This window comes from Arvicola amphibius, chromosome 11 (assembly GCF_903992535.2).
Source record: "Arvicola amphibius chromosome 11, mArvAmp1.2, whole genome shotgun sequence".
Lineage (NCBI taxonomy): Eukaryota > Metazoa > Chordata > Mammalia > Rodentia > Cricetidae > Arvicola > Arvicola amphibius.
In genome coordinates this window covers 120,871,723-120,888,463 of record NC_052057.2, presented here as the reverse complement: position 1 = coordinate 120,888,463, position 16,741 = coordinate 120,871,723, and the positions used below count along the sequence as shown (strand labels likewise).

Here is a 16,741-nt window from a genome sequence, read left to right as displayed (position 1 = left end):
AGTTGTAGCATAAAACTTTCACTGCCTTTGTGATAGTTGAAGTCAAAAAATAGTCTCTTTGGGTCTGAGTGTGTCTACCGATAAGCAGACAAATGGACAGAAACAGCATGAGACAGCTTTGAGTTTTATAGAGAAGAGAGTCCATCATAGCCCTACCATGCTGGCATCCTGACCTTATTCTTCTATTTCTATTGTTTGTAAGATTTCCAGTCTATAGTTTTTGTTTTGTTTTGCTTTTCTTTAAGACAGGGTTTCCCTGTGTAACAGTTCTAGCTGTCCTGGATCTAGCTCTTGTAGACCAGGCTGGCCTCGAACTCACAGAGATTTGCCTGTCTCTGCAATCCTGGAATGCAGGGATTAAAGGTGTGCGCCAGCGTGACCCAGCTACAATCTGTAGTTTTCCATCACAGAAAACCAATTTATGTCTTCTGGAACTTTACAAAATATATTCACATATTAAAAGTACTGACAGGTCCTGAAGTCAAGCTTCTTAACTTGTAAAATTAGAATTTCCTGACGCAATGTCTTGACATTTGCCTGGTCACAGTGCACAAATAAAAACAGTTTAAAATTTCAATGTCATTCATGTTCTCTCCTTAGTCATAAGGAATGCCAGTCTTTAGCTTTGTTCCTTCTGTGTAGTTTGGACTGTGTTTGCTTTTCTGTGTCTAGAACCCATTTCTTTTTGTTTTCATGCTGATGTTGTGTTACAGCCTTGTAAGTTCCCTCCCCTGTGAGTCTTTGAGGTTTGCCTGTGTTGTCCTGTCTTGCTACTCAGCTCATCTAGCATCAGAATAGTCCTTCACACCGGACGTAGTGATTTGCCCGGGGATCCACATAAGGCTTTTAAACTAGGTAACTCTGATAAGTTTGATGGATATGTGGAAATACATATAGTCTTTCTGTCTGCAAAACAGGAAGTGAAGATGCACTTCTAGGGACTGGAGAGATGGCTCAGGGGTTCAGAGCACTTGATGTTCTTGCAGAGGACCCAAGTTCAATTCCTAGTACATGCATTGTAGTTCACAACTATCCATAGCTCCAGTTACAGGGGACCTGATGCCTTCTTATGCTCTCTGTGGACACTGAATGCACATACGGTTTATATGCATGCAAGCAAAACTCATATATATATATATATATATATATATATATATATGTATGTACATATATATGTATACGTACATACACATATATAATAATCTAAAAGAATTTTCGTATCCTGACACCTCCTATGTCAGTCTTTTTTTGGTTATTTTCTGTTGTTTTAACTCTTTTCCTTCTATAGTTCTATCCCAGTAATAGTGTTCTCTTTATGGAACAATTTTTGTTCAAGTCTGTTTCCTGACCTGGCATTTACGAAGATGGAAATCTAAAGTACACTCAGTACTGCAGACTCATCATCTTCTCCCAGAGAATGCAACTTGTGCTAGCAAACAATAACAGATGAAGAAAAATGGATATGGCCACATATATACCATTTCCCTAGGGAGAAGCTGCCACCAAAATAATAGTGTGGCAGATACATTTTACCATAGTTGATGTCATTTAATAAATTGTACCCTCAATTTTCAATTTAAAATGTTTTTAAAGCCCTAGTTTTTATGTGCTCGTTAACAGAAATACTAGAAAGAAGATGTGGCATAGCAAGCATGTGGTCACTGTGGTGATGCACAGTGCGCTGACCACATAGATATAATCATGGGTTCTATTTCTTTCATGAAGAAAGGCCATCAAAGTACTAATAAAAAGATAGATTTACTATAAGTTCTGGTGAAATTATCGCAGAGACTATTTCAGGATTATAGCTGTTTTCTCCTTCACAGCGTTTCTACTTTAATAACTGAGTGACTAACAGTTCTCATTGACTATTAGGCTGTGTGAGTTTGGTAACTCAGTTAATCCACTTAACAATGCCACGCATGTATCATTTCTGTTTTGAAGAAGTGGAGAAATTAAAAGACAAAGAGACACTTTGGAACTGGCTACACTTAGTAGGAGTGAGTAGCGGGTTTAGAGCTGGAGACAGTAGCTTAGAATATGCTGCTCTGGAGTGCTCAGGGAACATGAGGTTACAGTTATTTGACAGTCCATAGGGATTTCCTTGGGGAAGGCTGTCTTGATGGAGGGACACCTCTATCAACCCTGAACTAAAAGCTAACACTTACAGCTTTATAGTAAAATCTCTCTTTTGTCTTCTGACACAGGGACTTTGTCGTCTTAAAAAACTAAGAGTCCTGGACATAGCTGGAAATGTTATTCAGATATTTCCACCAGGCGTAAGTATAGTTAATCTTTACTATAATTAAAAGTTATTCTGTTTATACTGTTGGGAATAGAAAATGTAGCAGCCAGTAGAAACTGTAGTAATTGGAGCCTTGACTTGTACAATGACTCAATGATTATCTTTGTTCTAGAATTTCAAAAACCCATTCTTTCTTATCTTTTTCCTTGTGTTCTGTGTCTGCTGAACTTGCTTGAACTAAATGAATTCTGATAGTTATCATAAATATTTAATCTATCAGTTATGATTAAATTTCTTGGTTATTGCATACTGCTTTTGGTCACCTCTGATTTTTTTGAAGAGACTACTTTCCTGGACAAAAGATTTTATCCCATATAACTAATCTAGAGGCGACCCTTTTGTTAGTTGTTTTAAAGTCATCAGCTGTGAAAATGTACTTTTCTTTTAATTTGGAAGTGAGTTTTGACTTTATTTCAAATAATAGAGACAGTTCATTTTGGCAGTTTCTAACTTTGGTAAAGAAAACAGCTGTTTTCATATTGCATTTTTATATCCAAGTAAACATGCTGGAACATTTAGGTAAATAATTACAAGTCATTAATCCAGAAAAAAATCAGTAAATACCTGTGGATCCATTACTTTTTTTCTTATTGATTTATTTAAAGTGTAGTTTTCAGACATTTTAATCTAGGAAAAACAGAGTTTTATGTTGAAAAGGAAAAATATATGAAAGGAGTTAAAATTTGCCTTAGAAAACTATGTGCAATATTCTGATTGTGGAAAATATATATTATAAAAGCCTTATCTTTTAAGAATTAATTAATTACTTTATTAGTTAATTATTTTCCAGCTAGATCACAGTTTTCTGTCAATCCCTCCCCTCCTTCCAGTCTCTCCCCTCAACCTCCTTTGTCCCCCACCATCCACTCCTCTTTCTTTCTCTTCTGAAAAGGGCAGAAAGCCTTATCTTTTAATAGGGCAGTCTTGACACAATACTTTGATATGGTCCATCACCACCACCTACCTCTAGAACTTATTTAGTTACCTTACGAACTGAAATGATGTCTTTAGACAAATTCCCAATCAAATACTTTCTTATCTCTTATTGACATCTACTACAGCATTTTAAAATGAGTCATTTCTCCTTCTTTCTACTTTGTCTCCATGAATTTGATCGCTTCGTGTACTCCACAGAGATAGAACTGGCTCACATTTGTCCTTTTGTAATTGGCATATTTTGCACAATGTCACTCAAGTTTGTCCCTGCTACAAAAAGTTGGGTTTCCCTTTTTCATTCTAGGCTGAATCATAGTCTCTCATACCATATGTGTGTATGCAGTTTGTTTATCAGTTGCTTCGTGGATGAACACATGGGGTGTTTCTGTCTTTTGCTTACTGTGAGCAGGGCTGCTGTGACTATCGTAGAAGATTTGTTCACTAAGTTTTAGTTTTTACTTTCAGTTTCTCTAAATGTGTACTCAGAAATGGAATCACTGAATTAGATTGTCCTTTCCTCTGTTATCTTGTTGCCATTACAAAATGCCTGACACAGCATCTTACGGAAGGAAGGGTTTGTTGGTTCACAGGCCAAGGGTGTATTCTGTCATGGTGGGTAAGTCATGGCCTCAGGAAGGCGAAGCATCTGATTTTATGTGCCCATAATAGAATGCTCGTGCTCAGCTCTCTCTTTTATGTATTCTGGGACCCAGCCCATGGAATGGGGCTGCCTGTCTTTGGAGTGGCACTTCCCACCTCTCTTGACTAAATAACCCCTCACAACATGTCCACAGAGTAGCCCTAAGTGACCCTACACAGGCATGCCCAAAGCTTGCCTTCTGGATGATATAGCCTAATAAATTAGCAATAAATATTAACCACCATAGCTCACATTGTATTTTTTTTTAAAGGTTTACTGTGTTGTTAAGAGTTTGTGGTTCCAAATTATAGGAAAGAGTAGATGTTTTCAGCAAAGCCTTGGTAAAGACTCCATGATTTTATTCATATTGTGGGTATTGACTTAACTCTGTGCACAGTGTGATACAACCCTAACTCCCAAAACCCCTTCCAATGTCACTTCTACTACCGTAGCACAGAGCATGTAAAGGAATAGCCCTCTCCAAGTCTGTGTTGATGTTAGAATGTGTACTTTCCCATCAGACATTCCTTGAATTTCAACTCAATATATTTACTAAGTGAACAAACCTATAATATTCTTCAACTACACTCAGCATCCACCTTGGTATTGCTGTTAATTCAGTTTCTTCTAAAAAGAGATTCTGTATCTGCTGTTGTGTTTAAACACCATTGCTTCCAATGATTTTAGCATGCCTTTGACCTGCCAGATCCAGCTTCAGACATCTCCATTAACCTCTGAAATAAGATAATATACGAAACTCATCTGACCTTTGTTCCCAATTATTTGCTTCAGAATTTTCAAAATGATTTTCCTTTCTAAGACAGTAATGATTTTCTACAAATTATTGGTGTGTGATTGGTTTTCCACGTTTGAGAGATGGGACAAACTAATGGAGCGCATGGCAAAGGCAGAGATAAATTGCTGGCTGGAGTACGGTCCTAAGTGTTGTAGAGTTCAGTTTCAAAGTAAGACACATGAACGTTACCCATAATGAAGACTGAGCAGTGTAAGAATGAAGGATATAGACTTTGTTTGGAATCATTATACATTAGCATAATTCCCAAATTCTTATTTACAAAACTATGATTTCAGACAACTTTCTGGAGTTGATGCTTAAAACCACTAACCTCATGAGCATACGAAGCTGGTAAATGCTTATCAGCTGTTTTATAGAAAGTGTCGAGAGGCTAGAAATTACTTTGACAATGAGTTATATGTGAAATACATGGTGATATTGAAATGATTGGCAATGTGCAGTCACCCCAATTATAGTGATCATTCACAATCTCCAGGTAGTAACAGGAAGCAGTTTCTAAAGAGTGTGCTTTAGAACTTGATTTTACTATAAGGTGTTGAAAATTATGAAAAATGGAAGAGAAAAGTGAGAGTTGTATACATGGTATGTCGAAGTACACCATGAACTCCCACAACACTGAAACTGCATCCTGTAGAATAGACTTGGCTTATTTTACTGCTGTTCTTTTAGAGACAGTCTTTATTTGAACTTTATGCTGTTTCATGTTCTAAAATTTGGTGCGCAACTTAGAAAATGCCCTTGGTTTGCAGTAGTGTATAATCTTTATTGAAGTAGCTTTTAAATCCTGGAAGCTGACTGTGTTAGGTTTACCTATTTTGTGTATGTAACTGTTTGGTCTGCTTGTCTCTCTGTGTGGCCTGTGTGCATACCTGGTGCCTGTGGAGGTCAGAAGAAGGCGTCAGGTCTCCTGGAACTGGAGTTATGAACATCTGTGCCCAACCATGTGGGTGCTGGGAATCGATCCTGGGTCTTCTAAGAACAAGTGCTTTTAACTGCTTATCTGTCTTTTCAGTCCCTCACACCCCAAGGGTTTTATTATAAATCAAGAATTATATAAATAAGAATGTTAACGGGAAACCTTATTACAAGTGTGTGCCGTCATAATCTGCTTAGCATTTTTCTGGTTATAGAAGTAATTCAGGACCGAGGAGGTAGTACACTTGATAGAGTGCTCATTTAGCAGGCATGAAGCCTCGGTTTGATCCCCAGCACTTCCAAGCCTGTGTGGTGGCACATACCTGTCATGCTGTTTCTCATATAAAAGGTATATCCATATCTGTATGGCGCAACAATTAATGAAAACAGAGGTTGTGCATTTGAAGGCAAGCAAAAGGAGTATAAGGGAGACTTTGGAGGAAGGACCGGGAAAGGGAAAATGTTGTGATCATATTATAATCTCAAAAGATAAGAGAAATAATTTTATAAAGGTTTATAAGATTGTAAATTACAGAGTATAAGGCGCCTTTAATTTTATCTTCCAGAGAAAATATGTTGTTTTCTTTCAGTATTTAATTTTGCCATATTCACTTCAGAATAAAATTAAAATTATACTTCATGAAAGAATGTATCTTTTCACTTAACATTATATATTGAATACTTCCCTTCAAATACTCTATTTAAGATATTTGTTTTTAATCATTGGATCTTTTAAATATATTTTCATTTATTGAAATAGATCGGAATGAGTAAGTCTCTAGTTAAAGATTATCTGAAATTGGGTGTCTTTTATGTTAATCTTTCCTTGAGGGAAACTCCAAAACGTGGCCCGTGATGCACAGTGGACAACCTGTGGAACACTGGCAGTTCCAGTAATGGTTGGTACAGTAGTTCCGTGTGCACGCTGTGGAACACTGGCAGTTCCAGTAATGGTTGGTATAGTAGTTCCGTGTGCACGCCGTGGCGTGAACTCAAGGGCCTATGTCGCTGCTCTTTCCTCTCAGAAGGATACAAGTCCTTGGACTTGTGTCCACCGTGATTGAGTGTGACTTCATCCTAGCTCACCGTATCTTTCTGAGACATACTGTTTTTGAGGTGGGTGCTACTTCTCAACCCAGGATAGTTTTATAGAGTATAAAACTTAGTATTGATCTGTAATAGATCTAACTGTCCTGTGTGAAGAGAGTTCTGTCCAGCTAAACTTTGTTGAATGTCTCCTCTGGCCACTTCCTCCCAAGTGTTGCTTTTGGTTATTAAATAAATTCCTACCATCAGAAGGTTCCCACACCCATATTAGACAAGTCTGATGTCGCTGGTCTCTGAGAGCTTCTGTACTTGTGTGTGTGCTCATCTCTGCACACATACAGCAGAATACATAACCACAAATAGTCCAAGTATTATTTGTCTCATGTCAGTGCTAGAGCCTGCAGCCTCCCTCCCTCCCTCCCCCTTCTTTCCCTCCCTCCCTTCCTTCCCATTCCCTGCCCACATATAATAAAATATGTGCCTGAAAACCCTGGGAAAGCACTAACTCTGAAAATTGTTAACTCTGACACAAACTACTTATGGAAGCTACAGATCTGGGTGAACGTTAAGTCAAGACTTTGAAATTGAAAGCAAGCAGCAGCTGCAGCTGCGGGGAAGTGTATTGGCTCTGACTCCGTCTTCTTAAACACATTCTTTTTTGTTTTTTGTTTTTAATTGATTTTTATTGAGCTCTACATTTTTCTCTGCTCCCCTCCCTGCCTCTTCCCTCCCATTCAACCCTCTCCCAAGGACCCCATGCTCCCAATTTACTCAGGAGATCTTGTCTTTTTCTATTTTCCATGTAGATTAGATTCATGCATGTCTCTCTTAGGGTCCTCATTGTTGTGTAGGTTCTCTGGGATTGTGGTTTGTACCTTTAGTCACTTTATACGTTTGTGCTTATACAAAGTCAAGAAATCCGACTTATTAATTAATGCATTTGTGTATGTATATGTACATGTGTGCGTTTATACATCTGTGCATGTATGTGTGTGTGGAGACCAGAGCTTGAAGTCAGATGTCTTCCTCTATGATTCCAGCCTCATGCATTGAGTCAAGGTATGTCATCTGAGTGAAGAACTCACACAAATTTGGCTAGTCTGGCCAGCCAGTGTGCTCTGAGGAGCCCCCGTCTCTGCCTTCTCCATGCTGGCGTTACAGGGAGGCATAGATGTGGTGCTGGGGATCCTTCTCACCCTTGTTCTACAAGCTGACTACTTGTTGAGCCATCTTCAACACCGCACCCCAAATTTATTTTTGAATAACTCTTATCATTTCAAAATGAGCTCACGTGGCTTCAATAGAGCAATTTAGTTATATGACCAGTTATAAAGACGTACGTACACGTGTTTATTCTTAGGAAGACCATTTAGTTTTAGCTTATAAGTCTATAAAGAACTGTGAACTGAAGTGCTCAGAGAATGACTGTTATATTACAAATATTTCCATGTCCGTGATCGAACATCTCATAAAGTAGTCTAGAAAGTATAACTGAGTTATGGGAAAGAAACTCATTCAGAGAATGAAATTGAAGTTTTTACTTCATATCCAAACTCCTATCTGAAGCTTAAAAACTTTTTTTAAAGTATAAAAAATAGCCATGGTACATAAAAATATATACACAAGGATATATTGATAGAGCTGTGGTCAAGAATGGTCAGATATGTCCATAATGTGGTAGCTTGCCTGAGCCTCCAGTTTGCTCTGGGCTGTGAGGGGCTCCAGTTATGCACCTTGTCCATTAGCTGTTCTGCCTCTCTGAAACAGCGACTCTAGGGATATATTTGGTATTTGGCCTCCATGCTGAGAGTATTTACTCATTTTTGCATCTTAAATACTAAAGAAAGCTGTATCCTGTCCTTGAATCTCTTTAAGTGCTTTTTCAACATTTGACTTTGATTTGAAAGTGATTGTATTTTTCTTGAGTTGCCAATGCTCTCTCCCACAGCCGGATTTATTAGGAGATATACATTTAAAATAACGTTCTGTGACCTTTAAAAAAGCGGGACACGAGCCAGCGCTTAGCTGACGCAAAGCCCTCGTGGGATCTGGCTTTATGCGAGCGATGTAAGCTTAGCTAAGTGATGTAGGGACTCGTGAGTTCCAAAGCCTGACTGGACACTTTTCCTGTCCCCGCTTTTACGAGCCTGAGCGCATGCCCCGCTGCTCCTCGTGTGGGGGCGGGCGACGAGAAGTGTGCTGGGTTACAATGCTGTTGCTGCTTTTACTACTCCAATTCTGAAATTTCATGAGATTGCCTTTCTGAGATGAAAGCATTAGAGAAAATTCATAAAACCTCACTCCGTAGGCCGTGATCATTTTGTGAGAACTCAAGTTGAAACACTGAGTGCCCAATTAAGTTTGGTGCTATGACTGACTTTTCTCTGCTCAGCTGAACTTAATAGTCTGGATTCTGACCTTTTATATCTATGCGATTTTATTGGCATTAAAGACAGGCTGAGACTGGATGCCTGTAAGATAGAAATCTGTGAAACGATCCTGCTTCGTGGGACGTGGTGGTTGAAGAGCCATGTTTATCCATCAGTTAAACTCTTGAGAATTTGAGTTTTCTCACTAGGAGGTAATGATCTGACTCAGAAGAGTAAAACGGTGTCTCACTTATCTCCTTGCTATAAGGGTGAATCTTGGTGACTGAAATCGGGGCCAGTATGCTTTGGAGACCAGCCCTGATCATAAATAAAAAGCTTTTAAAAGAGAGGCTCTGGGACCTGGCCTAGTGAAATGGAAGGAACAGGCTCAGGACCTGCAAGACCAAGGGCTCAGCACAGAGGAGATTTATTTGCCCCAGAGGAATAAGTGGAGGGAATAAGACAAAGACAGGAGACAGAGGGAGAGGGGGAAGGGGAAGATAACAAGGGAGGGGTGTTTATCCTGGAGGGACAAAGGGCTGCCTCTGGATAGAGAGGAGGCAGAGGTGGCACTTAGGAAAACTGCGGTTTACAATGGCACAGCGGGCAGTTTACAATGGTACGGGGAAAACCCTGTGTTAGGATGAGGTGTTCAATTTTAACTGGACATGTTAATTAGTTGAGCCAAAGGGGGCTTTTGATTGCTGTACTTTGGTAATCAGCCTCAGGAGAAGGGATTTATTGGCTAAAGGGAGGAGACCTTGCTGGCTAGCTCTAGGAATGTGTCGTCATGGTTGTGAACCAGGCAGAGGGAATCAGGGAGAAGGGCAAGGCCTGCCAGAGCCGTGCTCACCATGCCTGAACTGGCCAGCGTGCCTGCATTTAGCTCACGTATAGAGCGCTTTCCTCACATTTGTATGTCTTAGGGTGTGATCCCCAGGACAGCATAAAATAAGAAACAAAATCTTACAAAGACAAGCTCTGGTCCAGATCTAGTGAGTGGCTCTCCTGAAACCTTATTACCCTTTCTTAAGTGGTGAACTCTTTCTGCCCATCTGCCTGCACCTCCTCAAGAAAACTCAATGATTACAAGCATAGTTTGTCTCTTCAATGATGTATTTCCAACACCTACAACAGTCCCTGGCACACAGTAGACAATAGGACCTGGCTGGAGACAATTTTATTTGCACAAACAGAGGAATGGGTACCATTGGTATCCTGGGCTGGAGGCCAGAGATACTGTCCAACATTTTGTAGAATGTGGGACAGTCCCCCAAAATCTCATCTGACTGGACCGTTCATGTTGAAGTTAAGAAGTTCTGGTTGAAGGGATTTGATATTTATTTTTCATTTCTGTTTTCCAAACTTTCAACCTAGAAATTAATAAATCTATTTGTTACAAACTGTATAATTGTAAAATAGATTCCAGAGTGCGGAGGAATAATCAGTGATGGTGGTAAATTCTCACATCTCAGCCTCATGCTCACATATTCCGAGATACAGACATAAAAACTTGATTTTTCTGCTGTTCTTACCCCTGCATCAGTTTCCCCTGCGTTCATGTTTGCACGATAAGCTTGTTTTCATTTCTTCCAATCTTTCTGTGGCTCTACAGCTATGGGGATTCATTTTAAAGCAACCAATTTAAAAGGCTCTGTCTTTTAGCTGTAGCTTTTAGTTCATCTTGATGTATTGCTGAATTAATTTGGGCGTAATCGGCATCTTACTTTGGATTTCTACTTTTTCTGCGCTCTGTTCCCACTTTTCTTTCTTTCCTTTTTAAAATCTGGAAATTTTTATAATTCCATTTGGCAATTTTAATAATAAAATTTTACTGTTATAACTGACTATACATTAAAAACTCCCTTGCTTTATGGGGTTTATTAATTTACACTTCTGGGGAGTGTAAGGACCGCAAGTTTGTTTTTCCACCCTCGTTTCAGAATGTTCTGCTGGGAATGTTAACTGTGTCTGTACCTCCCAGGCTTTCCTTCTTTGTTGTACACGGAGGTGGGATGCTTTCAGACTGAACCTCCGGCTCAAAACACCTCCATGTCTTTCCTTGGCAATGAGTTTACATTGTCCCAGCTTTAACATCAATCCTAGATTTATTCTTGAGGAATAATTTTTACTGTGTGTAGGATCCAAATTAGCATGCTGGCTTGTACCGCGTCAGCGTTTCGTGTTCTCTCCGGGGTTTCCTAGCTTTCACTGCGAGGTCCAGAGGCTGCTTGCCTGGCCCAGGCTCAAAGCACCGCACGTTCTTCTCCTCAGGAGCAAAGCACATCTGTTTTTCTTTTCCTGGCAACATCTAAGATTTTTCTCATAGTTTTATTATTAATTTCAATTATGATGTTTCTATATGTTTATTTCATTTTGTTCTTCCTGCCTGGAATTTACTAGGCTGCTTAAATGCATGGATGAATTTTGTGCTGGTGAGATTTTATCAGCTTGGTACAAACATCAGTTGAGGAATTGCCTCCATCGTATTGATCCATCGGCAAGTCTGTGGGGTCATTTCCTTGATAGATTTACAGGAGGCCCCAAACAGTGTAGGCAGCGCCATTCCTGGACAGGTGGCTCTGGGCTGCGTAAGTAGGCAAACTGAGTTTTCCACGGGGAGTGAGCCAGTAAGCGGCGTGCCATCTCCAGGTCTTACGGCTCCTACCGTGGCTTCTCTTGAAGATGGACTCTAGCCTGCCAGCCAAATGAGTCCTTTCCTACCCCCGTTCCTCTTGGTCATGGCATGTACCAAAGCAATAGAAATCCAACTAGGAAATGGTGTTTTTCATTATTCTGAAAAGTTTGTAGTCATCTTCCTTCTAGCATAGACTTTTCTCTTTTCTCCGACTATAATTTCATTTCATCTATTTTATAACTTTTCCTTGTCTCTACTTTGGATCTTAGCCCCCTTCTGTTTCATTCTATATTTTCCTCGTTTTTCTAATTCTATGATTTACTTTTTAGCTATATTTAAATATTTTTAAATGTTTATTTGTTCCCCCTCAACTCTATTCAGTAGGCAATTTCTTGTTGGTTCTTTTTCAAATCTACTGTGCTGCTGTTTACATTTTCAATGGGCTTTACTTGTTAAACATGGTAATTGCAGACTTTAATGTCTGAGCCTAATAAATGCAATAATGGAGGAGAATATTTGGGGTACCTATTGGCTACACTTGACTTCTCTGTTGTTAGTGCAGGTTCATTCATCCCATGTCAGTCATGGCTAGCTACAAAAGTGATATTCAACTCAGCACACCATTTCTTATAAGGTTCATTAGCTTTGATTATTTACTGAAAATTATGCTTGAATAACTATTTTAAACATGCCTAGAAGTCTCAGATGAGGTAAAGTTTTAGATTTATTTCCATTTACTTTTCCTATGCAGAGCAATGTGGCATCTTATTAATTTAAATGAAATGTTAATTGTAAGTTTCATTGCCTAAGGATTACCAAAAAACTTTATGTTTGTGAGGCTGGATTTTTTTTATTATTAGATTAAAAATATGCATATTGAATAAGTTTTTTTTTGTTAAATTGACATATGCTAGAGTCAACTAGGTAGAGGAAATGTCAGTTGAAAGATTGACTCCAGTAGAAAGTTTGCATACCAATCATGGTCTAGTCTCTTAGCATCAGTAACTGTAGTCTCCTGACCAGGTGAAGGGCCAGCCTTCTGGCTAAGATGGAACTCATTTACCAAGACTTGTGATAGCAAAGCCCCTTGCCCAAACCGTCCCAAACGGCTCAGGCTGAGGCTGTGCGTTCAGGAGTCGGGGCACACAATTGCAATCGTTGTATAGGTGTCTCTAGGTAGCCATGAAGTGTTTGAGATGGCTGCTACTGGCATCGTAGCAGTCCAGCTGGCTTTTCCAGCTGGATATTATCTTCCTCAAGGTAGCCTGAGCAGCAAGAGAGTGTTGAGTACTTGCTAATTAAGAAGTCAAAAAGCCCGATCTCTAGCCTGTTCTCCTATTTGTAGGAAATTGAACAACCTAAAGAATGTATACAAGAACTTATCAATTACAAATAGCATTTGAACCCCATTTTAGCAATGCTCTAACAATGCTTACTTTTGTCCAGTGCTGAGAGACAGGTGAGTTTCTTAGTTTGTCTCATATATTTGGCTTCTGGTCTCAGACACCATTTTTTCTCCATGTAATTCTTTTTTTTTTTTCTTTTTGGCATTTTTAAGACCAGGCTGACCTCGAACTCACAGAGATCCACCTGTCTCTGCCTCCCGAGTGCTGGGATTAAAGATGTGTATTACCACTGCCCGGCTTCTCCTTGTAATTCTCAATTTGATAAACATTCTCCAGAGATAAAGCTTATAGATGTCTGTGTATCTATCTGTTTGCCTATCTACCTGTCTATGTAGGTTTATTAGGAGGTTTACTTGATAGTAGAAGCTGAGAAATCCCTTTCCTTGCCACCCATAAGCAGGAGAGGCCCAGAAAAACCACTGTTTCAGTTGGGCACACAAGATCTAAGAAAGAGTGCGGTCATTCTGGTGAAGTTTGAGTCAGGTGTATGAAAAGACCAATGTGCAAGATCAATCAGGCAGAACAGGCCTTTCCTTCTTATCTGTTTTGCTCTATTTTGTCTCCAGGGAATTACATGATGCACCTCTACCCTGGCATTGGTTGGCACAATCTGCTCCATCCCGGTCTCCAGCTCAAGGGCCAGTTCCATCAAGAAATACCTTCACAGCCCTCATAATTTAATATGCAAATATTGACCCCCATCCTGAAATGATGTTTAGACAAATACTTAAGTACTCCATGGCTCAATTAAATTATCCTAGAAAATTAGCCATCATACTAAATAAGGTTAAGTATATTTGCAATATTATGTTCTCCTCTTAACGTATTTACATGTGCTTATTTGTAGTTAAGTACAAGGTCATTTTATTAAATGATTGCCATGTCTGGGGAGAGGCATCATCAGATCTGAAATACTTTTTTTTGCACATATAATATTCTTTACTGAAGATGGAACTTTCTAATATCATAGATGACAGTTGTGAATGGCTAGTATGTGTATCATGTGTATATAATATATGAGTACTACATGTATATGTAACATATGAAGATGGGTATATACGATATGCATATTTATATATTGTATGAACACCAGTTCATTCAAGAGTTATAAAATAGGTCGGCATTAGCAAGGTTTTAGAAAACTATTTTGGCATTCTATTAAATTATTTGTGTCAAAGTTGGCATATTAAAGTCTGACCACCAATTATTCTTCCCTTTCATTGTGCTTGCTTCTTAGAGATGATTTCAGATAAATACTTTACTGACTTTTCAATGTTATTTGGTACAAGTATGGCAGGAACCAACTATACTTATTGAGATACAGTTAGTAAAAGTCATCTCAGACAATTATTGAAGTTATTTAAAATTACCTTGTTAAATCCATTTTAATTTCATAAACAAGCATAGCTCTTGATGTCAATGTCATTAGAGTCGTGCATAGGCATATTAGTCTTGTTTATGAAACATTGGTTGGTCCAATATGTAAGTTATCAACAATCCGACTGTGGTATTTAAGTTTTCTTCACAAAATCAGAGACTACAGGGATGAGGAGAAATTAAAGTGAGAATGAAATGGTCTGTAGTTTCTAGCAGAAGAGTCACAGGCTAAAATTCTCTGTTGCTTTCTCTTTGAATTCCCACATGTTTGCAAACATTGTAGGCTTTGCCATCTTTTAGCATAAAAGATTTTTCTGCTTCTCATGCCCCTTTATCATTCCATGAATTCATATTTCTGTGATAGAACCAAACAGTGTTGAAATACGGTGGACGGAGGAGTAAATGGGTTAAAAAGAGCTCAGGACTAGGGACTTATGTTATTTCTGTTTGCAAGCTGAAACACGGCCCCTCCTTTCCCCAGATCTCCAGGTTGAACCCCAGTTTCTCCCTCTGAGTTTTGATTATTCGTGCATCATTATGACAATGCCCCAGAAGATGCAGTCGCTTAAATCAGCACATGTGGATGATTTCACATGAGGTCTGCTGATTGCAGAGTTGAAAGGAGTCAGCTGTGTGTTCTGTTGCTCATGAGCTGGAATCAAGTCATTTGGGACTGCAGCTGTCTTAAGGCTTGCCTGGGGCTGGAGGATCTGTTTCCAAAATGGTGCCTTCAAAAGGCTTTTGGCACAAGACCCACGTTTGTTACTGTGTGTACTGCCTAAATGGCCTGGATTCATGGCAGTTGGCTTCCTTCAGAGTAGGTGATCTAAGAACGAGAAGACTAGGAGGAATTGCAGTGGTTTAATCTCTGAAGTTGTACACATTGCTGGTGCTATATTGTATTCATTAGAAGCAAGTCAAGGGAGGACAATTAGAACCTCTTATATTAGAATCTATTAAAGTAGGAACAGAAAAGAATTGAGATACTGTATACATTGTCTACCATGCACTGACAGCACAGAGTGTGTTCCGTCATATTTTGTGAGCTTTCTAGACTGACAAAGCAACTTCAAAAAAGGTATGGGAAGTAAAGTGTAGAAGGAAGCGGCGGGGCTGCGTCCCGCCACCCGGCCGCTGGCTAGCTTTACACCCGAAATAATTACACGGAAACTATATTCTTTTAAACACTGCCTGGCCCATTATCTGTAGCCTCTTATTGGTTAATTCTCACATCTTCCTTTAACCCATATTTAGTAATCCGTGTAGCACCACGAGGTGTGGCTTACCAGGAGAGATCTTAACCTGCGTCCATCTCGGAGAGGAGAAGCATGGTGACTGTATATGGCGACTGCCTGAAGCGTCTCCCCACTCCTGCTACCCAGCATTCTGTTCTGTCTACTCCACCTACCTAATTTTCTGTTCTCTTAAAGGGCCAAGGCAGTATCTTTATTAATAATGAAAGTAACACATAGACACTCCTCCATCAGTAAAGAAAAAGAAAACAGTAAGAAGTGGGAGATGTGTGGAGTTTAGAAGCAGGAGTTTAGTATAAGGTAAGAGCATCTACAGCCTGCTGATGTTCTTAGTCATCGGAGAGACCAAAGAGTTTGATATTGGAGGATGATGTTGGAAAAATGATGAAGGGAAAAAGAGGAAAAGAGAAAAATTAAATGATATTTTAAGGATCTTTGTGTAAAAAGCAGGAGGACAAGGAAAGAAAAAAGAAAAATACCCCCGGAGGACCATCCTTGAAACCAATCAATTGGCTGCCAAATTATGAATTCAATGAACTCATTAGGAATTTGGAAAAGGAAGCATTTTCAATCTTAGTAGTATAATATGGGAATCGGATTATTATGAGGCCTTTTTAAAACAGGGGCTCAAGTGTGGAATGGAATGAATTAAGATTATAGACTGAGCAATTCATGATTAAACAGCCAGAGAAAGACAACTGCTAGGTTTTTAACAAACTATTCAGAAAAAAAAAAGTTTGCAGGGATAAAGTATACCACTAAAAAGTCGTTACTGATCAAGTTATATACAGATGAAGCCGTTAAAAAGTAGAATATGAATGTTTAATACCAAAGAAGACAGCATTGAAATGGTATCTCTCTCCCTCTCATACTACTGAAGTCCCTCTTCTGGAATAAACACTGAGAGATATTTCATCAAGCTAGTGAGTGGAGCCTCATGTAAAATTAGCTGGGGTAGTCACAAAGGCAAATTAAAATACGCAAGTAGCGTGTGAAAGGCCGAAAACAGACTTTACCGAGAGTTTGTGGGGGCCCTGA

The 16,741-nt window shown here is 39.2% G+C and overlaps 1 protein-coding gene across 1 annotated transcript in view; it reads left to right on the top strand.

The window, feature by feature from the left end:
* Nucleotides 1–16,741, top strand: part of Lrrc69 (leucine rich repeat containing 69) — a 63,778-nt gene that overhangs the window by 16,292 nt on the left and 30,745 nt on the right. The window contains exon 5 of the mRNA XM_038346907.1: nucleotides 2,208–2,279. Within this exon, the coding sequence (XP_038202835.1) occupies nucleotides 2,208–2,279 (72 nt within the window). The remainder of the gene's footprint in view (nucleotides 1–2,207; nucleotides 2,280–16,741) is intronic.